Raw genomic sequence first — 27,093 nt, 5'->3', positions numbered from 1 at the left:
CTGCAAGGCAGATGAGTTTTCACTGAGAGCTTTTCATGGCAGAAATACACTCGGAGCGCTTGCCAAACACTGCCGAGGGGCGACCCCGCTTAGAAACACTTTCTTCTAATTGAAAAACCTTATTTCTAAAATTTTGATGTTGCTTTGCCCGGGGTGTGAACTCAGGGCATACGGTGTGGTAGGCGGAGCACGCTACCATCACACCACGGTTACCAAAAGAAATATGCATCTGCATAGAAATCCGGGCCCTAGTGATAATAAATAAATTTCAGCTAATGCTCACCTCTATACATGTCGCCACCTTATTCTGCCATTCACGTCGCCGCCATAGACCATCGCACGCAGCATCACTTTCCGCTATTACTTGTGCACAAAATTGCACAATTTTCGTCGCTATATCGCTTACAATTTTACATTGCATTGGCAAGTTACCAGCACCAGTATATAATTCCAATATAAGTTGCGCCAATGCACTAAAGAATTCTTCATATGGTACTTCAAGAAATAGATGCAGTCTAGTTGGCAATAGATTGACTAGAAAACGATTTGATAATGGTTTGTAATTCATTTTACGCAAACGTTGATATAAGCCAATCCATGAATCGCGCAATAATTCTATAGTTTCAGTTTCTTTTATATTTTCCACATCGTTGGCGACAGTGTCACTACAACTATGATTATGACTACTGTTGTTGCTATGTCTAATGCTATTTGTGGTGATGGATTTTTTTTGCTGATTATTAGCCTTTTTGCTATTAATGACATTAGCAGATTTTTCTTGAGCGTCGATTGATTCATTTGATGGAGGCATTTGTGGTTTCGGATAGAAAATATCAACAAATGATGCTACTAACCGTAATAGCAATTGACGTATTTGTAAGACTTCCACTTCTTGATCGAAAGACTCTGCACGATCCCGTTCCACATCAATTAAATGCACCGGATCCCAACGTATCAATGCACTCAAATCGCGATTATCAGACAATTCATGCCATGTGATACGATCATTTGCAGGTTCTATACTCATTGCAGTGTAAGCTGCTAAATTATGTTTTACATTACCGTATAACATAACCAAATCACTTAATTGCGCCTCTACTGAAGTACTTACATAATGTATACTATTTGTAAGACGTTCTTTAAAATTCATAAATTCTTCCAATTTGGAAAATGTACAAAAACGATATGTTAAACCTATATATTCTAAACGTTCCTTATAACTGTTGGTGAAGAATTTTAATGTTGCATCAAAAACTGTACGTGCCATTGAAAAACGTCCGCTTAATGGTAACAAATTACAATGTATATAGCTCATTGAGTCCAATTGGATTTGTTTGATATCCAAATAATCATACATTTCTTGTGCGCCCAACATACAACCGCACATATGATAAATTTTTAAGCTAAGCAATTTTACATGAAAATTACTGGTACTATTACGTAATGTATACTGTAATAGGCATAATGCTTCGAAAATTCGATCTGATTTCTGTTCTCTTAAACTAACATCGTACATAACATTTGCGGCTAATAGCGCATAAGGATCAGATGGACCCATATCGGTTGGTAATAAATTATTACCAAAAGCACTCAAGCCATGTTCATAGTGCAATTTAAGCGCTGTATATAATGCGAGCATATGTTCGGTTTCCATATCTAAATGTGTACCACAAATGCGTGATATTTGTAAAGCGCATATATGTTTTTGCATTTGTTCTTTCTGAAATATTTGCAAAATAAAAAATTAAGTTTAAATTCACATGTTTACGTACATACATCGACAAAACTTTAAATATAATAGAATATTCATTTTAAACACAAAGAATTGTTTACACTATATCGATCATACCGACACTTTGATGTATTTAATTTAAAAATCGTGTTTTTATACTCAGCTTAGCAGCGCTCACAGAGTATATAAATTTTTTTCGCATAACGGTACCCCGTAACGGCATAAACTAATCGATATAGATATAGAATTCTATATATCAAAATGATCTGGTCGAAAAAAGAAATTCATTTAGCCATGTCCGTCCGTCCGTCCATCCGTTCGTCCGTCTTTCCGTAAACACGATAACTTAGTAAATTTTGAGGTATCTTAATGAAAATTGGTATGTATGTTCCTGGGCACTCATCTCAGATCGCTATTTAAAATGAACGAAATCGGACTATAACCACGCCCACTTTTTCGATATCGAAAATTTCGAAAACCAGAAAAAATGCGATAATTCGTTACCAAAGACAGATAAAGCGTTGAAACTTGGTAGGTGGGTTGACCTTATGACACAGAATAGAAAATTTGTAAAATTTTGGACTTTTAAAAGGAGGTAATTTAAAATTTTTGCAAGCTGTAATTTGGCAATCGTTGAAGATATCATGAGGTAATTTGGCAGGAACGTTACTACTATTACTATATATGTGCTAAATAAAAATTAGCAAAATCGGATGAAGAACACGCCCACTTAAAAAAAAAATTTTAAGTAAAATTTTGCCAAAACATTGAATATCTTTACAGTATATAAGTAAATTATGTCAACATTCAACTCCAGTAATGATATGGTTCAACAAAATACAAAAATTAAAGAAAATTTCAAAATGGGCGTGGCTCCGCCGTTTTTCATTTAATTTGTCTAGATTACTTTTAATGCCATAAGTCGAAAAAAAATTTACCAATCCTTGTGAAATTTGGTAATCTATGACGATAACTGTTTTCTGTGAAAATAGGCGAAATTGGTTGAAGCCACGCCCAATTTTTATACACAGTCGGCCGTCTGTCCTTCCGCTCGGCCTTTAACACGATAACTTGAGCAAAAATGGATATATCTTTACTAAACTTAGTTCACGTACTTATTTGAACTCACAGTATCTTGGTATTGAAAATGGGCGAAATCCGACTATGACCACGCCCACTTTCGGTATCGAAAATTTTGAAAAAAAAAAAATGCATTATTCTATACCAAATACGAAAAAAGGGATGAAACATGGTGATTGGATTGGTTTTTTTACGCAAAATATAACTTTAGAAAGAACTTTGTAAAATGGGTCTCACACCTACCATATTAAGTAGAAGAAAATGAAAAAGTTCTGCAGGGCAAAACCAAAAACTTTTGGAATGTTGGCAGGAATACTGTTCATGGTATTACATATATAAATAAATTAGCTGGTCGAAATTTTGGTCGATATCTCGAAAACGCCTTCACATATACAAATACAACACTCCCTTTTAAAGCCCTCATTAATACCTTTAATTTGATACCTATATCGTACAAACACATTCTAGAGTCACCCCTGGTCAACCTTTATGCCGATATCTCGAAAAGGCGTCCACCTATAAAACTAAGGCCCACTCCCTTTTAAAATACTCATTAACATCTTTCATTTGATACCCATATCGTATAAAAACATTCTAGAGTCACTTCTGGTCCACCTTTATGGCGATATCTCGAAAAGGCGTCCACCTATAAAACTAAGGCCCACTCCCTTTTAAAATACTATTTAACAACTTTGTGGTGCTGTGTTACCGGTACAAACAAATTCTAGAGTCACCCCTGGTCCACCTTTATGGCGATATCTCGAAAAGGCGTCCACCTATAAAACTAAGGCCCACTCTCTTTTAAAATACTCTTTAACATCTTTCGTTTGATACCCATATCGTACAAACACATTCTAGAGTCACCCCTGGTCCATCTTTATGGTGATGTCTCGAAAAGGCATCCAACTATAGAACTAAGGCCCACTCCCTTTTAAAATACTCATTAACACCTTTCATTTGATACCCATATCGTAAAACCAAATTCTAGAGTCACCCCTGGTCCACCTTTATGGCGATATCCCGAAATGGCGTCCACCTATAGAACTATGGCCCACTCCCTTTTAAAATACTCTTTAATACCTTCCATGTGTTACCCATGTCATACAAACACATTCCAGGGTTACCCTAGGTTCATTTTCCTACATGGTGATTTTCCCTTATTTTGTCTCCAAAGCTCTCAGCTGAGTATGTAATGTTCGGTTACACCCGAACTTAGCCTTCCTTACTTGTTGAGTTATAACACTAATGAAGTAAACGAGCAGCAGTTAATTACCATACATCATTCTTTTTTTACAAACTTTTCAGTTATTGCAAATAAACGCAAAAAAACACTCACATTTTGTGGTAAAGTTGTAGAACTAATTCCACTTTCCAGCAATAATTTGCTAGCTACTTGCTGGCGTGTTTCCATGCTAATCGAAGGCAAAAATAGCGCAATATCATGTGTGCAACAGGGTTTATCACCAAACATTCGGAAATATTCAATAATTAACTCAGTGAAATCACCAAGTAACGCTTCTGCATCCATACCTTGCGCACGCATTCGCTTATGTAGTTCCAAACGTGCTAAGTATGGACCACGTACTTTGCGGTAAGCGGACTCGATCATCTGTAATATGAGAACATTAAGAATAAATTATTTGTTTGTGTTGAAAGACACATACGTTTTAAATTATTTACGCACCTGGCACAAAAAATCATGGCACTCATCCAATATACTTAACGAATTTGTTTCCTTAGCGTCATCTGTATTCTCCGTTATTTCTGACTGCTGTGAATTTGCTTTTAGTAATTCAAAACAGCTTGACAAATAATCTTGATGATAATCCCAACGGTCAGGGCTAGTTGGCAAAGAGAATTAAATAAAAGTTCAGAGTAGAAACGAAAAGATATTAAATAAATATTGTTTCTACTATTCGTCTGAAAAATTCAGCTAAAAAACGACCCGGGGGTCAGTATGGCTCAGAAGGTTCGTTCCCGAGATGATCGAGCTAGTATCTTAATTGTGCTTGTTACCAGAACGTTACCGCGCTATTTCCCCCAAAGGATCATTAACATTAATAATACTAACTCAAAACAATAACAACAATAATAAGAAATCGAAGCTGGAACCCAAACTAAAAATATAACCAAATATCTAATCCAAAATCGAAACCATGACTGGACCCGGATGAAAACTATGACGTAAACCTGAACCGACTACCGCACAGAAACCACGACAAAAAATTCAGAACCGGAATCTTTAACGAACTGAAACTCGACAGAACCAGAGATCAAGCTGGGATTCAAGAGTTTGGTGAGCTCAATAAAAAACGTTATAGGTTCAGAGAGAGGGGGGGGGGGGGGGGGGGTTACGGCCTAGAAGGTTTAATGTGGTCATGTTAACCGTTCCGGAGATGGTCGGGCTAGTACCTTAATAATGCTTTGTTACAGGAACGTACGTGAGCTATATCAGGCAAAGTATCATCAACGTTGAAAATTGTGAATAAGAATTGATTCAAATTTTTGAACCAACACCTACGCAGAAGCGTTAACCGAACTTATATTGGAAATTTATCAAATGTCGCATAGATGACTGAACCGAATTTAAATTGAAAGAGGTAAGGTACCGAGAACTATGTAGTATTAGGCTATGTTATGGTTCGCTAAGTTATATATTACCTAGGCGACCGAGCTTTGCTCGGCAACGTTTCGTTGTGCTGGCAACGTTTCTCGAGTATCTTCATGCGCCGAATTATTAATTTCAAACATTTTTTTAGTTATACACTATGAAAGTCTCACAATTTTATTACATTCCAAAAACTTGTAAATTTCACGAAGGACAACCATTAGTTAGTTTAATTAAATGTCAACTTACTTCCCTATGCGCCATCTGTTGGTAAGTAGTTAAATGGTTAGATGTCGTTTTCAAATTGAACACATGCCTCTAGTGTTAAACGGTAGCAAATTATCATGGTGAGATATCTTTTTGCTATGGTGAGAAATTTTTCTAATAGTAATCTGTGAGAAATTGCAATTATTCATTCATGTTTGCCAAAAATATGGATTTAAATATATTTTGTTAGAATTTGCCACGGTGCCTTGATTTTGCATTTCAATTTTATTAACGTGTGTGAAATTAAGAAAATTAAGTCGAATCATGTGTAAGATTTTTTTACGAAGATTTTTAACTTTAATGTTCTCCTTAAAGCTTTAATAGAATATGAGTAGGTAGAGTACTATTTCGTCTAACTACCCCAACCCTAAATCTAAATGGCAACCCTACTCAAAAATGTCGCTATTGTAATGCGGAGTGAAACACCTTTCGTTTGATACCCATATCGGCAAATCTCATGAAATTTTTTTTTAATTTCGAATAGGTGGCAACCCTAAATGGCAACCCTACTCAAAAATGTCCCTATTGTAATGCGGAGTGAAATACCTTTCGTTTGATACCCATATCGGCATATCTCATGCAATTTTTTTAAATTTCGAATAGGTGGCAACCCTAAATGGTAGCCCTACTCAAAAATGTCCCTATTGTAATGCGGAGTGAAATACCTTTCGTTTGATACCCACATCGGCATATCTCATGCAATTTTTTTTCAATTTCGAATAGGTGGAAACCTTGTGAAACATTCTGAGTGGCAACACCTAGGTAGAAAGTCTTAGAAGGTGATATATTATCTGTGTGCCAAATTTCATTTAAATCGGTTGAGCCGTTCCCGAGATCGTTCGGCTATACAAATATACCAGAATTGCTCGCTTAAAGCTATAAGATTTTGTTAATTATCAATTAGTTTAACTTACTCATCTTTCAATAAATCTTTGAGTAGCGTATTTGTTTCCTGCCACATATTCAGTAGTTTTAACAAGTCAATTTTCATATAAACGGGCGCACCGGGATACAATTTTTCACAAAGTTCACCTTTTAGGAACTCCAATGCCTCTTTATATTTTTGTTGCAATTTTAAAATATGTAAATAGAGGAAAACTTCTTGTTCTGATTCCAACTTATTTTCATTAATCATTTTTTCTACCATACGCTGTGCTAGCGCTAGATATATTGCCGTTTTTTCTGGATAAATCTTTTCCGGACCACGTATTCCCTATGAAGAATATGAACATCATTTAAATAAGACAATTATTAAACATACAGTTATTCACAAAAATAAGTACACACTTGGTTTATGCTGAACAAAAACCTCAGAGCAGTGGCTCACCGCTTAATTGATAATTTTCATCTAAAATATCGCAAATTCCCTAACAGAAAACACATTCAAAAAAATGTCAAAGGTTATCCAAAGGTAAGGAGAATTAATCAAAATTTCAAAAATGATCATAAAAATTTTAAAATTTTTTTTCAGAAATTCTAAAAAATTTTTGAGTATGCAGTTTTGTAGCCCAATAAATTTTAGTATAATAATGTGTAAGTTAGAAATAGCTCAAAAATTTTCCTGAATTTCCAGAATTTTTTTCGGCGAGGGTGTTGAGCAATTTCCCACATAAAAAATACATTTTTATTCATGCGGTGAAATTCTGAAAAAAAAAATTTGAAAATTTTGATGATTTTAAAAATATTTTTATTTGCCTTCAAATATTAGGGGGACTCATGATAGCATATAAACTTATAAGGTGTAAAATTATATCCATTTACACACGCGGTTATATGAACACACCTAGTAATACTCTTGATAAACTTGATTGTTTTTCAGCTGTATTATTTCCAAAAAAATTTTTTTGATTGTTATACAAATTAAAAAATACCAAGATTAAGTGAAAAATCAAAACTAAAACGCCTTTACTTGCTGATGTTGGAGATTTCTGATGAAAATGCCTGCTGTAATGTTTGCAAGGTTGCATTCCTTTGAGTTTACCGCGTTTACACAATGAAATGTGCGCGTAAATTTATACAAATTGTGTAAATGATTTTTCATACAAAATTTGACAGCTCGTGCGTAAACTAGATAAATTTATACGTTTACACACTTTATAAGGCATTTATACGGTTACATGAGTCCCCCTATTATAATTTATTAAATTTTACCGACTGTAAAACATATTCAATTGTTTCCTGAGGATGATCTCAGAATGAGATCGAAATATCGACCAAATAAAATTGAAATACAAACATTTAAACTGTGTTTCAATTTTTTAAACTGCCTCGAGCTCATTAAATTTAATAAATTATAATTTTGATGATTATTTTTGAAATTTTGATTAATTCTCCTTACCTTTGGATAACCTTTGACATTTTTTTGAATGTGGTTTCTGTTAGGGAATTTGCGATATTTTAGATGAACATTATCAATTAAGCTGTGGGCCACTGCATTTGAGTTTTTTTCAGCATAAACCAAATGTGTACCTACTTATTTTTGTGAGTAACCGTACCTATTTAACAATTTTTTTTATTTACCTGTAAAACCACACTCATCACAGCCCAAAAGTAATAGGCCGTCTTTGGCTGTGCTTTATATAATTGTAGCGCCACCGATTGTTGCGATTTGAAATCCTCCATCCGTACATAGGATATGAATAGATGAGCCAGCAATGCTTCATTGCCAGGCGATTGTTTTACAGCATTATTGTATAAGTGTACAATTTTATCCACTTGAAATTAATCAAAAATTACAATTTGAATACTAAAATAATACATATTTGTAAATTAATAAATAAATAAAATACTTGTTCATAAATATGTTAAAATAATTTGGCAGTGCTAGAGAGCCGTTTGAATAAATTTCAATAAATCTCGTGTGTGTTTAAATGCCAAAATAACACGTCTGGCTGCTGATCTTACGTGTTGTCGTGTGCCACGTCAGGCGGTGAATGCTTCTTCATTTCATATGTTTGTACCTGCGTGTTTACTTGAATTTTTACGTTTGGTTGATATTTTTATAGTGCATAAAATGTTTCATCTATGAAAAAAAGTATGCCTAAGGCAGCAGACAAGATGCCAAATTTTAAATTTTAATGTGTGCTATAAAAAGTATTCACTTAATTGCGACACTTGCGCTACCTACAAAAGTATTGGCCTAGTTGATTTTGAATAAAACTGTGTAAATTTTGAAATGAACCGATTTATTCCTGCACACGCGGCTAATCAGATGATATTGTTGGGAAAAATTATATATTAGTAAAATTTTATTGGTACTTGGAAAATCAGTATTACGTTGGAGGTTCTATGAGAAATTGAGCCGTGACGCGGGAAAAATCCTAGGCGCTGATGCGCCAGTCTTTATTGGTAATGTTATTTGAATAGTGGGTGTATGCTAGAACTATATAAGTAATATATGTATGTAATACTTCTATATTGCTACAACAGGCTGGGTATACTCACATACATTAGAGTGCCCATTAATTGCTGTTTAAATGTTTTTGTTTTTGTATTCAATAATGGAATGTTTGTAAATTTAAATTTTTTCTTGCCACACTTATGCTGCTACAATCAAAAAAATTTTGTAGGCTGTATTTTTATACCTTTATATTAAGTCGCTTTCATGTTTGTCCCCTCATTTCCATACGAATTTTTGACCCACGGAAAAGTCTTTTTCGGTAACTTCCCGTTGAGCTAGACACTTGATACTTAGAACATTAGTTCAGCTCTGAGAGACATTACAGTGTAAGTGAAAAAAAATCCGTTAGGTGGCGCATGGATCGAGATATACAGAAAATTAATTTTAAAATGGAAATTGTGCGATCGACTTTTAACTAACTTCTCGGTGATTCAGAGACTTGAAACTTAGCACATAGTTTGCGAGTCGATGGCACTACAATTCGTGGAAAAAAAAATACCGCCAGGTGGCAGACGAATCGAGATAAACGAAAATACCTGAAAAAACGCAGGGAATCTTGCAATCGATTTTTGAGTAACTTCCCGGTGAGCTGGAGGTATGAAACTGGAGCCGTAAGTCGGAACCCGGTGACAATGCAATATTTTATCAAAAAAATTCAGCTAGGTGGCGCATGGATCGAGATATTAGGACAATTAATTTTAATTTGGGAATCTTTCAATATATTTTTAACTAACTTCCCGGTTACGTAGAGACTTGTAACTTAGCACATAGTTCGAGACCCGGTGACAATACAATTTATAGAAAACAAAGTTCCGCTAGGTGGCATGCTAATTGAGATCACTACAAATCCCTGAAAAACTAGGGGAATCTTGTGATCGATTCTTGTGTAACTAGCCGGTGAGCTAGAGGCTTGAAACTTGGCACTTAGTTAGAGGCCTGTGACAATACAACTTATAGAAAAACAAAGTTCCGGGGGGAATCTTGCGATCGATTTTCGAGTAACTTCTCGATGAGCTAGAGACATGAAACTTGGGCCGTAAGTCAGAACCCGGTGACAATGCAACATTTTATCAAAAAATCCCGCGAGGTGGCGCATGGATCGAAATATTGAGAAAACTAGTTTTAAATTGGGAATCTTGCAATCGATTTTTAACTAACTTCCTGGATATCTAGAGACTTGAAACCTGAAATATAGTTTAAAACTCGGTGACATTGTTTTGATCAAAAAATTTGAGCTACGTAACGCACAAGTCGAACTATTTAGAAGATTAGGCCATACCTTCATGGCTAGCCTCCTGAGTGTTGCAGGCGTTGTAGAATTCCACCTCGTTGAAGGCCCAACTCAATGCACGTCCTTGCATACTTTTAGGCGTACGTGACTTTCACCACGATTCTTTTAGACTTTCAGGCGTATGCGAATTTCACCACGATTTTCAGCCGTGCAAATTAAGTAGCTGGCAAATGAGGTGGAATTCTCTTGTCATGATGCGAGGTGGAATTCTGTTGTTTTCGCCAGTGTTGTCGGCGAAAATTCCACTAATTCTATTAAATCTTGCTATTTTGAACAAATAACTAAAGATAAGAATTTTCACTTAGGAATTACTTACATTACTAATCAAAGTTGCAATTGCCTTTTTGTTGGCAGTACTAAAGACATAGTCTTGTTGAATTTTGACTAAAAAACTTTAACAAAGCTCTTGTAAAAGAATTTTGGGATTTAAAATTGTAGAGGTCTGTATTAAAGGAAAAATTGTCTTCTATTATTTGGTCCATTTATATAAAGGTAGTCCTTAAAATTTTTTATCATATTTTTATTTTGATTTTGAATTCAAAACTAATTGAGAGCATATTTTACTAGCAATTCAGGAGTATTACATATACGTATGTCTAGAACTCTTATACATATATGTATCTCTATCTCTACTTTAAGCCGGTAACTGACAAAAAAACTTCTTTAACATGACTGCATTGGAGTTAGAATATAGTAATTTGCTTGTAGCAAATGCACTATCATTAGAGATGGGAAAGGGGTAAATAACCGGTAAATTGGTTATATATGGTAAAAATGGGTAAATACCCCTCGGGCGCCCTCCACGGCGAGGGATTACATCGAAAGAAACATAACCTAACCTAACAAAGGGTAAAAATTATCTTTTGGGAAATATGGGAAACAAACACACAATTGGTGGGTAGTTATCCATTGCGCTATCGGTTAAATTAGTGTTAATCTGTAATCCAGCGCTTTTAATAAATCTTTACCCGATTATGCATACCGTGGCCCAAATTTTAGTTAACCCAGCAAAAATGTTAAGTCAAATAAGAGTCAGAAAAAATATCTAATTTGGAGCGTTTACAGTCGCTATGAGCTCATTTTGGAGGCCGAAACCAATTTATTTCCCTTCTTACAGTGGTCGTCGTATATGTATGGGCCTATTAAAGTACAGTAGAATCGCGAAAAAGTTAACTCTCGAGAAAGTTAAACGCTCGGCTAAGCTCGGCCCGGGACTAAAATGAATATGGGGCCACTTAAGGGAGCAAAATATGACCATTTTTTTTTTAAATAAATAAAAACTATTATAATTATTTTTATAATATATTCTCGCAAATATTTTTTCTTTTGTACTTATATATTAAAAACTATAAATCATTATACAATTAAAAGTATTTTTTTCTTGATTTTACTCTGGCAAAGTCACTTATCAAATCATCAAAATCAATCGATCGAAGTAAATCAACTTCAATGCTTAACCGCATCAATGCGGCCAACCGTTCATCTAACATAGTTCATCGATACATATTTTTTATTCTTTTTAAAACCGAGAATGACCTTTCAGATTCGCAGTTTGCTATTGGAATCGTAACCAAAACACTGTAAGCGATGTAGATATTCGGGAATACTTCGATATGTTCACATTTACAATCCAATTAAGAACTTGCAAAGGGCACAGAATTTGTTCTGTTTCGTTATATAATTTTTCTGTTCTATTAGAGAAAAAACATTTTGGCTGTAGTTTCAAGCGGGGTATAAACTGTTTGAGTTCCAATAATAAGTCATTTTGCAAATCATCCGAACAAACCTTTATCAACTTTGTTGCTTTAGTTTCCAATTCATCTGATGTTTCAGATTACAATGAGGATATGTCATGATATACTTACTATAGTCCGAACTCTGAACGTGCTTGCTTATATTATCTTATTCTTAGCGTGTATTCTTTTCCATATTACTATTGTATATAAATTATGAGGTGCAAAATAAAATTTAAAAAAATAATAATAATAAATGTAAGGCGCGATAACCTCCGAAAAGATTTTAGGCCGAGCTTCTCTTCCAATTTGCGTCGTGCTCTTTTTTAATTTTTCCTACAAATTTGACGGACGGAACCTATTTGTTTTATGCCGACTCCGAACGGCATCTGCGAGGCAGATGAGTTTTCACTGAGAGCTTTTCATGGCAGAAATACACTCGGAGTGCTTGCCAAACACTACCGAGGGGCGACCGCTTAGAAAAATTTTCTTCTAATTGAAAAACATTATTTCTAAAATTTTGATGTTCCTTTGCTCAAGGTGTGAACCCAGAGCATTCGCTGTGGTACGCGGAGCACGCTACCATCACACCACGGTGGTCGCCAATTAAATTATGTGTACGCAAATACGTAATATGATATTATTTATTCGAGCTCGCGGGGCCCTCCCGATGCTGGGGCACGGGGCTATAGCCCCTGCTAGCCCCTCCTTTAATCCGCCCTGCGTCCACGTAGCGCTCTAAAAAGTTCTATTTGTTAACTTTTCTCAGCTCATCAATATTTTTTCACATCCAACCGTTTGTTTGGCACCAAAAAACAAGTGCGGGTATTCGCCTATTTCTGTGTATTCCCTGAATTTCTGTGTGAAGAAATATTGTCGGTGACACGAGGCGCTAAAGTAGTTAGTCATGAGCATTTAAACGTGTGAGTTGTGTAAAACTTGTGTTAAAAAATGGGAAAAAACAGAAAAAATAATCGCGATTCAGATTAAATTAGCATCAAAAAATAAATTCAATGTGTTATATCCCAAAACTATATTTATTACTGTATTTTTTCAAATTTGAGAACCGCTTGGAAAAGTTAATATTTCGGAAAAGTTAAATACCCTTGGGAAATTTTTGGGTTAACTTTTTCACGATTCTACTGTACTTAGGGATCCTGATTGGCAATAAACTGAGGTTTGCGGATCATATTGATTATATTGTTGCCAAAATGGGCAAAAAAAATTGGATTCTGGAAGAGATCATGTAAACTTATTAGTAAGAAATATAAGTTGAAAGTTTATAGATCCATCATAGAACCGCACTTCTTATATTGCCATACAATACTCTTTATTGCTAATAAAACACAAGTAGACAGGCTACAAGTTATGCAATACAAAGCTATGAGATTTATATTGAAAATGAGGTACGATACTACCATAAAGAGTATGATCGATGCACTAAACTGATTGAGTGTGAAACAGCTGATATTTTACCATAGTATGAAATTTGTATTTAATATCAAGCATGGTAAATTACCAGTCTACTTAATACGGCCCATACATAACACAAAGCCATGCGCAAATATAAAACGACGAAATTTGTGCAAATGAGAATCGTATCAAAATCGTTTTGATGTTAGCGCAGTTCTCTGCGCAAATGGCGCAACCAGTGCACACACCCGGCAAATCCTTGTGCAAATTGGTAATTGGCACAAGGAGACTTGAGCCGTGCAATTTGCGTATAAGTGAAAAACTTGTGTATGTAATGAAACCCACTCTTACATAATAAGGGAAAATAATAATTTTAGATTACGTCTTTTCAAAACCGAAATGCACAAGCAAAATATATTTTACAAAGGCCTGAAATGTTTTAATGAACTTCCCAATCATGTTAAAAATTGTGAAAACTTAAACAACAACAAACAGACACTGAGTAGCCTTATGCATCAGGTCAAATATATCGCTCGCAATCAAATTGGGGAAGAGTTCCTGAAAACATCGTCTCAGACAAATAGTTGGAGGGTTCATGAGAGTCACGTCTATTCAAACAAAAATAATAAAACAATAATATATTATGATTAATTATGTTTATATAAAAGCTGGTGCAGGGAGGATTGGAAACACGACGTCCTTTCCAACCATCCGATAAAAGTGGATCATTCTGCTGAGCTGCTAGCTTTTGTGTTGATCGGAATCAAATGCATTCCGACAGCATAAATAACAAAACTGTGTAATCTTAAAAATTGGAACAGGACATGATTGGAAATACGTTCTTTCCAACCTCCCATTAAAAGTTCCTTATAACTTTGAGACAACATAATTAATTAAACTATGTATTCATAAGTCATGGCGGCCGCCGTGGTTTGATGGTAGCGTGCTCCACCTACCACACCGTATGCCCTGGGTTCACACCCCGGGCAAAGCAGCATCAAAAACATTTTAGATATAAGGTTTTTCAATTAGAAGAAAATTTTTCTAACAGTGTTTGGCAAGCGCTCCGAGTGTATTTCTGCTACGAAAAGCTCTCAGTAAGAACTCATTTGCCTTTCAGATGCCGCTCGGAGTCGGCATAAAACATGTAGGTCCCGTCCGGCCAATTTGTAGCGAAAATCAAGAGGAGCACGACGAAAATTGGAAGAGAAGCTCGGCCTTATATCTCTTCGGAGGTTATCGCGCCTTACATTTATTTTATTTTTATTCATAAGTCTTGGAGTAGGGCAGGATTGCGAACACGTTCTTTCCAACCTCACAATATGATGACTCCAGGACTCGCCCGTTGGGAGCGCCAGTTCCCGTGCTGATGGGTATGGCATGCATTCCGACAGGTCAAATTGTAGAAATCATATTACTATTAAAATGTACTTACAAATTGTAATAATCTAAGTTTTAGGCTTTAAACGCCGTAATAATAAATAATAATAATAAAAAATAAGAGTCCGACATGAGTCTTAAAAGGCTTTTAAACAGCTCATATTATACTCTACTGGAACTCTTTCCGGCGTCGATATAAACTCTGATTATATGACGTATGTATATATGTAGTTCGACACACCAGGGCAGAGCGGAAAAACGTCGATGCTTATACAAAAAGAAAAAAAAGAATAGCAAGGGTAACAATAATGTACAAATATAATTCATTTTGTATTAAAATGAAAAATTGGCGTAACAAAGTATCAATATTTGTTCCAAGCTCGCTTTGACGAACATAAATATTTGAAAAAATGATAATTTTGGCATGCTAGGTTAGGAGCTTTTAGGTCGTTAAATAAAAGCCAAAAATTAAAATGTTCCTTTACCCTCCTACGCGTTTCGACGCTTTCTGGTTCCTACATTGCCCACTTATTTTGGACTTGTTTCGGATTCTTAAATTATGAGCGTCGCAAGCATGTTTGAGGGGTAAGCTTTGTTTGCGTAAATATGTGTACTAGGGCGGGTCGATTTAAAAATCGCTCATTGCTCTGTGAAAATCGTATTCTAGGGATCAAAATAAGAAACTTTGCCGAAGGAACCATACCTCTAAAACGAATTCTGATGTCGGCCCCCCCCCCCCCCCCCTCCCCCTCTGGGTCGAACTTTTGGGTAGGGGCAATTTCAATTCTACCTGCTGTGTCTTGTGGTGGCTTAAAAAACAACACAAGCAATTTTACGATCTGCAATTGTGTCACAGTGATGCCTTGGTTTTAAAAGGGGGTTGTAAAAACGCTAATTTCTAATAATTTTTTTTTTAATTTCTTTTCTATTACTAAGTTAAATTCATTTTTTCATTTACATATGTCCTGACTAAATAAATTTCTAAAGAGAAAAATAAACTCCAAAAAGAAAAAACATAGGCATTTCAAAGTGGGATTTTACAAAATTTGCCCCTACGACCCAAAGGGGGGACATCAGAATTCGTTTTAGAGGTATGGTTCCTTCGGCAAAGTTTCTTATTTTGATCCCTAGAATATGATTTTCACAGAGGGCGATTTTTTTGCCTCCCCACAAATCGACTCGGCCTAATGTGTACGCTATAAACATTATCGAAGCGCTTACAGTTCTGGAGTTCAATATGGGTCCGAAATTTGTGAAAAATATCAGCCTCAAAAATGCTATCACTTAAGAGTATTTTATGACGCCAATTTGATGAAATTAGGAACAAACGCAAAATATTAAAATCAGTAAACTAGCTCCGGAATAAAAACTCAGAAATTTTTCTGCGATAATTTTTAAATAAAAATTTAATTCAACTAATACTAATTTCATTTGATTCATAATGAGTGCAAACGATGCAAAGTTTGGACTCCTTTCAGACTAATTGTTTACTCCGAGTGTTTGCTGGGTTGTTTGTTTAAAATCAAAACGAAATTTTTTTAAATTTCAAATAACGTATAAATGATTTTTAAATATCCAAAAAAAGATACAAATAAAAAGATGATAAACAAATTTTAAGGGCTACCTTTATATATATGGACCAAAAAATTGAAGGCAATTTTTCCTTTATTACAGATATAGTCTTGTTGAATTTTGACTAAAAAACTTTAAAACTATAAAGGTGGAGCGCAATCTTTCAATTTAAGGCAAACCATGTATGTGGAATTAACTAATTGATTATTTAAAATTTAAACACGCACTCTACCTTTATAATTTTAAATACCAAAATTTTTTTACAAGAGCTATTGTTAAAGTTTTTTAGTCAAAATTCAACAAGACTATATCTGTAATAAAGGAAAAATTGCCTTCTATTTTTTGGTCCATTTATATTAAGGTATTCCTTAAAATTTTTGTATCATCTTTTTATTTTAAATTTTTTAGTACTGCCAACAAAAAGGCAATTGCAACTTTGATTAGTAATGTAAGTAATTCCTAAGTGAACATTCCTATTTTTATTTATTTGTTCAAAATAGCAAGATTTAATTAGTGGAATTTTCGCTGACAACACTGGCGAAAACAACAGAATTCCACCTCGCATCATAACAAGAGAATTCCACCTCGTTTGTCAGCTACTTAATTTGCACAGCTGAAAATCGTGGTGAAATTCGCATACGCCTGAAAGTCTAAAAGAATCGTGGTGAAAGTCGCGTATACCTAAAAGTATGCAAGGACGTGCATTGAGTTGGGCCTTCAACGAGGTGGAATTCTACAACGCCTGCAACACTCAGGAGGCTAGGCATGAAGGTATGGCCTAATCTCCTAAATGTTCGACTTGTGCGTTACGTAGCTAAAATTTTTTGATCAAACATTGCACTGTCACCGAGTTTCAAACTATATTTCAGGTTTCAAATCTCTAGATATCCAGGAAGTTAGTTAAAAATCGATTGCAAGATTCCCAATTTAAAACTAGTTTTCTCAATATCGCGATCCATGCGCCACCTAGCGGATTTTTTTTTGATAAAATATTGCATTGTCACCGCGTTCTGAGTTACGGCCCAAGTTTCAAGTCTCTAGATCATCGGGAAGTTACTCGAAAATCGATGGCAAGATTCCTCCCGTTTTTAAAGGATTTGCAGTTATCTAGCGGAACTTAGTTTTCTATACGTTGTATCGTCACCAGCCCTCTAACTAAGTGCCAAGTTTCAAGTCTCTAGGTAACCGGGAAGTTAGTTAAAAATGGATTGAAAGATTCCCAAATTAAAACATTTTTTTGTACTATCTCGATCCGCGTGGCACCTAGCGAATTTTTTTTTGATCAAATGTTGCATTGTCACCGGGTTCTGACCCACAGACCAAGTTTTAAGTCTCTAGCTCACCGGCAAGTTACTCAAAAATCGATCGCAAGATTCCCCTCGTTTTTCAGGGATTTGTAGCTATCTCAATTAGCACGCCACTTAGCGGAACTTTGTTTTCTATAAATTGTATTGTCACCGGGTCTCGAACTATGTTCTAAGGTACAAGTCTCTAGGTAACCGGGAAGTTAGTTAAAATGGATTGAAAGATTCCCAAATTAAAATTAATTTTCCTAATATCTCGATCCATGCCCACCTAGCGGAATTTTTTTGATAAAATATTGCATTGTCACCGGGTTCTGACTTAAGGCTCAAATTTCATATCACCGGGAAGTTACTCAAAAATCGATTGCAAGATTCCCTGCGTTTTTTCAGCAATTTTCAGGGATTTTCGTTTATCTCGATTCATCTGCCACCTGGCGGCATTTTGTTTTCCACGAATTGTAGTGCCATCGACTCGCAAACTATGTCCTAAGCTTCAAATCTCTGGATCACCGAGAAGTTAGTTAAAAGTCGATCGCAAAATTTCCATTTTAAAATTAATTTTCTGTATATCTCGATCCGTGCGCCACCTACCGGATTTTTTTTTCACTGGCATTGTAATGTCTCTCAGATCTGATCTATGTTCTAAGTATCAAGTGTCTAGCTCAACGGGAAGTTACCGAAAAAGGCTTTTCCGTGGGTCAAAAATTCGTATGGAAATGAGGGGACAAACATGAAAGCGACTTAATATAAAGGTAAAAAAAGGATTATTCCTGCTATTTTCCGGGTATTTACCTATAATAAAATAATAGAAACAATTTTTAAGTTAAACGGTTTTATTGAAAACAATACTTACATGAAGTAATAATAATACTAAAAGCTAGAAAATAACTAGGTAGGTCCTACGTACTAGTCATCGTCATCACACTCCTCATCAATCTAGGGCGTTGATCAGACGTGAAATTTCTAAAAATGTGAGGCGTAGCATAACCTGATTAAGGTTCAGTTGGTCTTACTTATGACTATCTATAGAAATTTGACGCGTCCAACGCTTTTATTTAATTGTCTGGTCAATGCCCTAGATTGATGAGGAGTGTGATGACTAGTACCTAGGACCTACCTAATTATTTTCTATCTTTTAGTATTATTATTACTTCATGTAAGTATTGTTTTCAATAAAATCGTTTAACTAAATTTTTTTTTTCTTTATTTTTTTTTCTTTATTTAATTGTACATTATTTCTCAATCTATTTAGTTCATTTAGTGACTCATTATTACAAGGACCCTTTCCTGACAATTTGTTACAATCTAAGTCATCAATACATAATCCTTCCAAAGACTTTACTCGACTCTGCGCCACGTATGCGCCCTCCTCCAATTCCAAAATATTTTGATGTCACTTCTACCGGACTGTATGTAATATTTGTTCTAAATATGGAGCAAAACGGACCACAAATACGAAAATTTTGAATATCTCGATCCTTGCGCCACCTAGCGGTGATTTTTCTTCATAGGTATCTTTCTATTCTTGTATGTAATATGTGTTCCAAATATGAGCCTAATCGGACCATTTTTTTGAATATATCGATCCTTGCGCCGGCTGGCGGCGATTTCATGTGTCACTTTCTATTCATGTATGTAATATGTGTACCAAATATGAGCCTAATCGGACCACAAATACGTTTTTTTTTAATATCTGCATACATAACTGCATTTTGTTTAAAATTTAAATATTGCAAAAAAATTTTTTAAAATGGTTTCTAAAAGAATATTTTCTTAACAAACATATCAGCAACATTGAACACGAAAAATACAATCGAAATCTTCCCAGGAAAGACTGACTTAAGATAGCACGCAAGAGATTTGGCGTAACAAAATTATCATTGTAGCATCTTTTTTAACAATCACAGCAAAAACAATTTTTTTTTTTTTGGTTAATTGAAACTGCTTTGGGCCTTATTTATGAGCCTTCTTCGGGATTCGGTAAGGATCCTTTCACAATGGTTTCTAAATCCTTAGACCAATTTCACACAGAGGGTTAATGAAATAATTAGTCAAGCTTTCGACATTAAAGCACTTATTGAACTCAATCTTCCATACAAATTCAAGCTCCTAATTATCTCATTATTGCTGTATTGAATGCCTAATGGAGTCAAAAATCAAGGGTTGAGTTTTATTGTTATTGTAACAAATGACAATCAAAAATAAATTATTTTCAATAATGTACGAAAATTTTAAAAACACCAAAAAAATCTCAATTTTCTTTTTTTAAATAAGTACATATTTGGTTAGGTGCAAAATCTATGAGTAGTTTTGCAAAGGTATTTTATAGGGCTGTGAACTAGAGGTTTACGCCGATCACTATATCGGCGGCGGCGGCGTGGGGGGCGCGCCGGTGTTCTTGCTTTAAAACGCTTTTTTCTATTTAAAAAAATAATATTTAGGAAAGGTTTTGTTTGTATGTATTTAAGGGAATCAACGTATTGGCGATTTCGGAAAGACCAGGGTTTTTGCCACAAAGTCTCGCGGATCGTTCAAAAAATTTCAAGAGCAGCTCCTTGCGGAGGGTCTGTCCTTCATTCACTTACTCCAGGGATTTTCGAACCTAGCCCCGGTCTAAAGGACTGGTAATGCTGCGTCCGCCGAAAAAAATGAGGTACTTAAAACGGTCACACTTTTGCCTGCAGATCTCGTACAAAGCGTAGTTTCACCGAAGGAGATGTTCTGGTCTAACTTCTAATACTCGTTATCGACACGATTTCTTTAAATTATTTGTGACCCCTTGCTGGTCACGCACAAAGGTGACTTACGGTTGCTAATAATGGTCTTTTAATACTCATGCCACAATTTTAACGATGAGCACCAACGCTGGCCTATTGTTAATCGTGCCAAAGGGGGCATCTAGTTTTTTCGGCACCACCAGTCGCTACCACGCATCCTGGCCCTCATACAACATGACAGCACAGAAGCTATATGACTGCGACTTCGAACTCATACCTTCGTGAACGTCACTAGAAGCTCTATGTATAGTTCCGAAGACTTTCTAACGGATTTTTTTTTTTGTCGCGCTATACTGCCGAGCACTACCAGAGAAACACCTTGAAACGTTGGGGAGTGACTATTCGGACAAGAACGCCGCCCTCGAAATCATAAGCAGTCCAAGTGGATATTATTGCATAACTCATGGGTGAAAATAATATAATCCTACATAATTTAAATTTTACAAGAACCCTGGATATCTTTTTTTTAAATGTAGACCAAAATTTGCAGACGTTTGTGTTCGAAACTTAGATTTCAATAGTCTTCGCTAAACCAAAAGATGTTTTAGAATGAAAGTCGACCGATTTTAAGTTGAAAGATGTTAAGGTTATACGCTCAGTTCCAACTGTTGTTTTCCGGACTTTTGATACAAGAATTCATTATGAATAACCGCGTAGCTTCAGTTTTCAAACTAGTTCGACTGTCCACTATGTTAGAGTAGTAGCACACCGGGTTATTTGTTCGACTGTATGGGGAAAACTTTTGCTTCACCACTTTGAGTGTTCTTGCGAAAGACAAAGCCTCACCTGGTAAATATACATATGTGCCTACGTATTCACATTTGTAAAAGGAGCCGTAACGTGTAGGTGATATTTAAACTTGGTTCATAGGCTAGAAACTTCAGCGACTGGCATGTGTATGCATCACGGGAGTTATGCGCACATGCCCTACAGCAGCGCTGGAGGCTATCCTCGATCTGACCCCGCTGCATATATCAATAGAGCAGTCAGCCAAGCGAAACCTCCTGAATCTCGCTAAGGAGGGCTCGGGCATAGGTAAAGTCATATCGTCCCGAAACATGGAGGAATTGAGAGAGAAGATCCCAATCTCTCAACTCCGGAGGGATGATATCCTCAGGCAGATAGTCTATGAGAGAAGGTATAAAGTAGAACTGGGAAACAAGGGTACGTGGAAGGAAAGCAGAATTGAGTACATTCATCAGCTAAATAGAATAGTATGGTATACCGATGGCTCGAAGACGCCAGAGGGAATTAGATCTGGGGTCATTGGACCCAGGGCCAAGATATTAACGCCTCTAAGAACACACCCGAGCATTTTTCAAGCGGAAGTATTCGCTATAAGCCAGTGTGCTGACCTGAACCTCCAATGAAACAATTGCCATACTCAGTGACAGTCAGGCCGCCCTTAAGGCGATCTCGGCGTCTGAAATAAAATCAGCACTAGTCCTTGAGTTCTTTGAAAAGCTAAATCAGCTATGAGCACACAACGAACTGCTGTTGGCCTGGGTTTCTTGAGGGTTGAGGGTAATGAGCAGGCGGTTCCTGCCAGTAGGCCCGCTGGAAATAAGAGGACATCTACTAGTAGAAGAAAGGGAAAAGAGGGAAGAACACTGGCGCAATATGTCAGGCCTGAGGCAATCTAAGTTACTGTTAGGGGGCTACAACACAACTCGATATAGGGCATTAATAGGCCTCTCGAAAGATAACCTTAGGATCCTAACAGCTATTCTTATAGGACATTGTAGACTGAACAGCCACATGCAGAAGCTGGGCATACTATCGAACAACACATGCCGATTTTGTGATCGATCTGCGGAGACGGCGGAACATGTACTCCTCGAATGTGACGCAATCTCAAGACGTAGGGATAATTTTATGGGCTCACCATGGCCAGAGCACTCACATCAAATCCCTCAAGCCAGGTGAACTGCTAGGGTGCATCAGAGATGTCGGCTTGGATGAGGTGCTGTGAAGCAGGTGAGGGTACAATAGACCAATGGTCGCAGTGCGATCCTCAATTAATTATCTAACTATCTAGGCTAGAATCACTGTGATTCACTCCAAGGGACTAGTTGGGATAGGGCCGCCAACTTTAGGAAATGTCAAAACGGGAGACTTGGGTGTTGAATGATGAATTGTGAATTGTGAAAATCAAAATTAACACATCGAACGCTATTTTAAAGTTTCGCAAATAAACAACAGATGTTTGAATATAAGGCCAAGTGATTTTTCAAACCCTTCTATCTTCAACTTAAGTGAGAATCATTTCAAAGGGGAGTTTAAACCCCTGGGGTATAAAACCCCTGATATTTTTTACATTCGGCGGCGGCGGCGGCGTTTATCTGCGGCGTATATCTCTACTGTGAACTGCATCCGGATTTTTCAACTATCCGGATACACCGGATATTCGAATAACCGGATAGCTAAGCAAAAAATTCGTCTGACCGGATAAATATCTGCATATCAGAATTGAACGAAGCAAACATAGAAATATTATTCACAAAATATGTTTGTAGATTATTAAATTAACGTCAAAAATTAAAAGGCTTCAAATTTACAAACAAGTGAAAATTGTTTATATTGTGAAAAAACGCTAGGGTTACATTTAATTGCTTGCTCAACACCACGTTTGTATCTAATTTTGTGAGAAAACCACTGCTACAACAATAACAACAGGAGCAAAAAATAGAAACTATGTTGATATGCAGTTTGAGAAGACATCAGTCAATCAAGCAATCAAAGTATTACCCCAGCGGGTTAGGGGCTTAGAATATACCCTCAGCAGGTATGCCTGTCGCAAGAGGCGACTTAAATACCAAATTGATTCAAGGGATTGCCAGCGAAATATAGTTTCTCCAACCCAATTGTCAACTTAACCTACCCCTGGCGAATACTGTTTCTTTAACAGACGAGGCTCTGGCAACCCAAAGTTCCTCATGGATTTAGGGGTGGGAGGGCGGTATGGCCTTGAAAATTTCATTTGGTCATACCAAATCGGTCGCGAGATGGTCGGGCTAGTACCTTAATTGTGCTTGTTATCGGAACGTACCGGATCTGCATCCGTCAAAGGACCATCAACATCGATAACACTACCAGGGCCTTTGGAGAGTGTGCTTATCCCTACAACAACAAAAACAACACAAGCGTATTGATTTAAAAATAGGCTCTGGTAAAGAAAAATGTCTGAAGAGTTTGAGATAGACTTGAAGTCGGTAATTGCTCTAATTAAAGGTACGTTAGAGGCATAGAGGGTCGTGACACAGTGCGTATAAAATATATCCTGCTTTAGGGAACGGATGCTCTCAAGGAGTGGGCGTTAATAGCACCGTTAACAATGTCATAGATAAAACTGACTTATTAGCGTGCACCTCGCATTATATGATAGAATCGGTAAGAAAAGCTTAGCGAACAAACGCTTCTTATACCCATTCAATATATGACACTCATAATACAGTCTCCCAATAAAGCAAACAACTTGGGGTATAAGTCCTTTATCTCGTTAACAGTTGAAAGGCGGATACAACCAATAAAATACGAAGTGGGGATGATTCCACGCGATTTGGTAAAGGTTACATGAAAGCATTTACTAAAATTTAGCTGTAGATCATTGGCACTACACCAGGCTACGATATCGTTCAGATCCTATTGAATCTAATTCGCGTCAGAGAAATTTGGAAATAGTAGAGTCTTCAGGCCATGTGTTGGAGCGGGTTTAGATATGGTTTATGAAAACTACAAAAAGTAATGGCTCCAGAATGCCACCCGCGCTGGCACAGTTGTTAAGGAATGCAGTCACTTAATACATAATAAATAAATTTTTATTGTATTTTTTTCTTTTTGTTATTCCGAAATAATTATTTCGTTTTGCATTCCTAATGTGGACTAAAAAAATTTAAAAGAATTCCTCTTTTGGAATAACAAAATTAAAAATTATACCTCAAGTGAATAATACAATTGAACATTGTAAGCGCAATACAAAGCTTTACTTCAGAACTTTCGAAACCAAATTGTCAACCTCACCTACGCGAGGGGAATCCTGTTTTTTTTTAGCAGCCGAAACCCCAAAACCTTCGGAGAGTGTCCTCATCGCTACAGCAACAATAGAACATCTTAACATTCGGAGAGTGTCTTTATCGTTGATACAACAGCAACAACAATTAAAAAGCGTTCCTCTAGTGAATAATTGCCCAAAATTGGTTTTCTTACATTGTTTCTTGTAAAATCTGAAACCCACAATGCGACTTTCGGAGGAAGTGGCTAAATAATTCTAATTCTTAGGCTGCTAACTCTGCAATCCATATTATTATTCATTAACAATGGATAAGTAAATAAATTAACATACTAAGGGCAGAGCTGTAAAAAGATTGAATCAATTGAGTGTGCATTCTCTCAGCATTCTTTTAAAAATTTGTGATTTTTTGGTTGCATATTATAAATCTCTATTCCTGAATGGCTTAAAATACTTTAATTCCAAGCTAGTGTGTGTGTTATTGAATGGTAATATATAATTCAATATAGAGTGTGAATGTAGGAACCATTCCCAAGCTTTAATGAATGTGTAATGTCACCTTAAGTTTGTAATGTCACCTTTAGTTTTAAGTTTTATTCATATAAGCAACCCTGTACATAGCAACCCTGGCATAGGATGTCGAGTATAAAAGAAAATGTCAAAATGTCAAAAAGAGGGAAGCGCTGCTAAATTCACTGATTTCCTTCTTCTTCTGTGCCAGCCAAAAAGACAAACTAAATATCGCAAATAAAATAAAGACATCCTGTTGAAGAAAACGATAAAGTTTCAAATGTAAATTTTAAATGAATGCACACTTTTGTTTCCATTCAGTACTAAATACTTTTTCCTCAGGGTTATTTTTTTGTATACTTTCATTGCCATCAGATATGTTAAATCAATTTAGTAGTTGGGTGCAAAAAAGGCGTAAAATTGGTCAATAGGAAAATAGCCCCTTCTAATTATTCAAATAGTTTAATATTTAAGAATTCACGAGCTTAACACCGGCTTATAATTATTGAATATCAAGATATAGTCGAATTTGGCTGAAACTTCGCAGACAATCTATTGCTTTCTTACTATATGTCAGAATGTTACTACTTATTTTGCTATTGTTGTAAAATGGATTTTGTAAATGAACACATTGTGCATTGACCAAATAGAGTAAAATGTGCATATTTTTTTGTCGATAATATAACAAAAACAGATTCTTGAGTTTAAGTCATTTAAATACATCAAAGTGCATAGGTCCATCGGCGATTTCGTTGGAGCTTCCTAATTCCGAGAATTTCGATAAACATACATATGTCCATTTCCATGGGGCATCGTCCTACGGTGATTCAGGCTTTTTCTATTCACCTGATTCACCTTCCCCGTTTTCCTTCATCTGTGCCACAAAAAAAAGTTCCATTGGGAGAAACTCTTCAGAGGTTATTGACTGGCTTCATCGGACTACAGTTTTTTTACAGTGTTTGACGGAATATAAATATAGGACCCGAGTGACTGAGAAGGACCCTTAGTCTCTCTGTCTATTTGCATGACATTTGTAGGTTGAATTCTATCTTACTTGAGCAGATTTTTATTCAAAGTTAATTTTCTTTGCTATCAAAAAAGCTACAACTACTTATAGAGCCTACTTTAAATGACTGTAATTACAAACAATTTTGTTTAGAAGAATATTTTTCTTAGAAAATAGAAAAAAATAGTATATTGCTATATCAACTTGCAAACTCACAAACCAGTATAGATACAGTATTTGACCATAAACCGCTAGGAAGAATATACTGTTACGAATATTAGCAACACTAAGGGGTACTGCCATCTCTAAGCCGATGCTAAGCAGCGCTTTGTATGCACATCCATAAATCAATCATTATGTATCTACATAAACGAATGAATCATTATGTCTACACATATGTACGTACACGCAGCGGAGAAGAGATGCACAAACACATGCAGATATCTTATCTGAGATGCTCCCGAAAGTATGCAATTGTAATTGTGGAAGTGTCGCTCACAAATAAGCGAGCATATGAAAAGCTATACACGTGCATCTGTAGTTATAATTATATGGCAGTAACTAAGTAAATTCTCTAAGCGCCTAGAAGATGCAACGAGGAAAACACAGAGTATAAAAGCACCAAAGGTGGAGGCGCTACAATCAATTTTGATTAAGCACGTTCAACGTAAATTCGTTACAATATGAACGAACTTAAGAGCTTTTATAATATATAACTTTAAATTGTTTAATCAACAATTGAGTACGTTGAAATGTAGATTAGTACTTTTTCATGCAAGCCTTTTATATGGCACATTGGAAAATCTTATTTAGAACGATGACAATTTTCGGAACAGGGACGTTGAAATCTTTGTCATTTTCTTTTATTATTATTAAATTTTTAGGAAAATTTCAATGAGAATAATTTTCCAGTTAACTTCTTTGTGCTTTATTACCATTTAAATATCGAAAAAACTGGTCATTACGGGCAATAATTAAATTTTTGTGTAGATATTTTGAAGTGGCTTTAAT

General features: G+C 35.9%; 1 protein-coding gene across 2 annotated transcripts in view; it reads right to left on the bottom strand.

Annotated features, from left to right (window-relative positions):
- Window positions 1-27,093, bottom strand: part of psidin (phagocyte signaling impaired) — a 51,952-nt gene that overhangs the window by 10,394 nt on the left and 14,465 nt on the right. The window contains exons 1-6 of one of the 2 annotated variants that reach the window (XM_067789328.1): window positions 8,477-8,578; window positions 8,208-8,401; window positions 6,602-6,900; window positions 4,497-4,653; window positions 4,149-4,421; window positions 284-1,720 (exon numbers count right to left, since the gene is read on the bottom strand). In XM_067789328.1, the coding sequence (XP_067645429.1) occupies window positions 284-1,720; window positions 4,149-4,421; window positions 4,497-4,653; window positions 6,602-6,900; window positions 8,208-8,401; window position 8,477 (2,361 nt within the window). In that variant the 5' untranslated portion in view covers window positions 8,478-8,578. Of the gene's footprint in view, window positions 1-283; window positions 1,721-4,148; window positions 4,422-4,496; window positions 4,654-6,601; window positions 6,901-8,207; window positions 8,402-8,476; window positions 8,579-27,093 lie in introns of those variants that run through there. The other variant, XM_067789319.1, reaches the window with a different exon arrangement.

Source organism: Eurosta solidaginis, chromosome 1 (assembly GCF_040869045.1).
Source record: "Eurosta solidaginis isolate ZX-2024a chromosome 1, ASM4086904v1, whole genome shotgun sequence".
In the NCBI taxonomy this organism is placed as follows: domain Eukaryota; kingdom Metazoa; phylum Arthropoda; class Insecta; order Diptera; family Tephritidae; genus Eurosta; species Eurosta solidaginis.
Note: the sequence above shows the minus strand (reverse complement) of the source record. Positions and strands in the feature narration are given on the sequence as shown.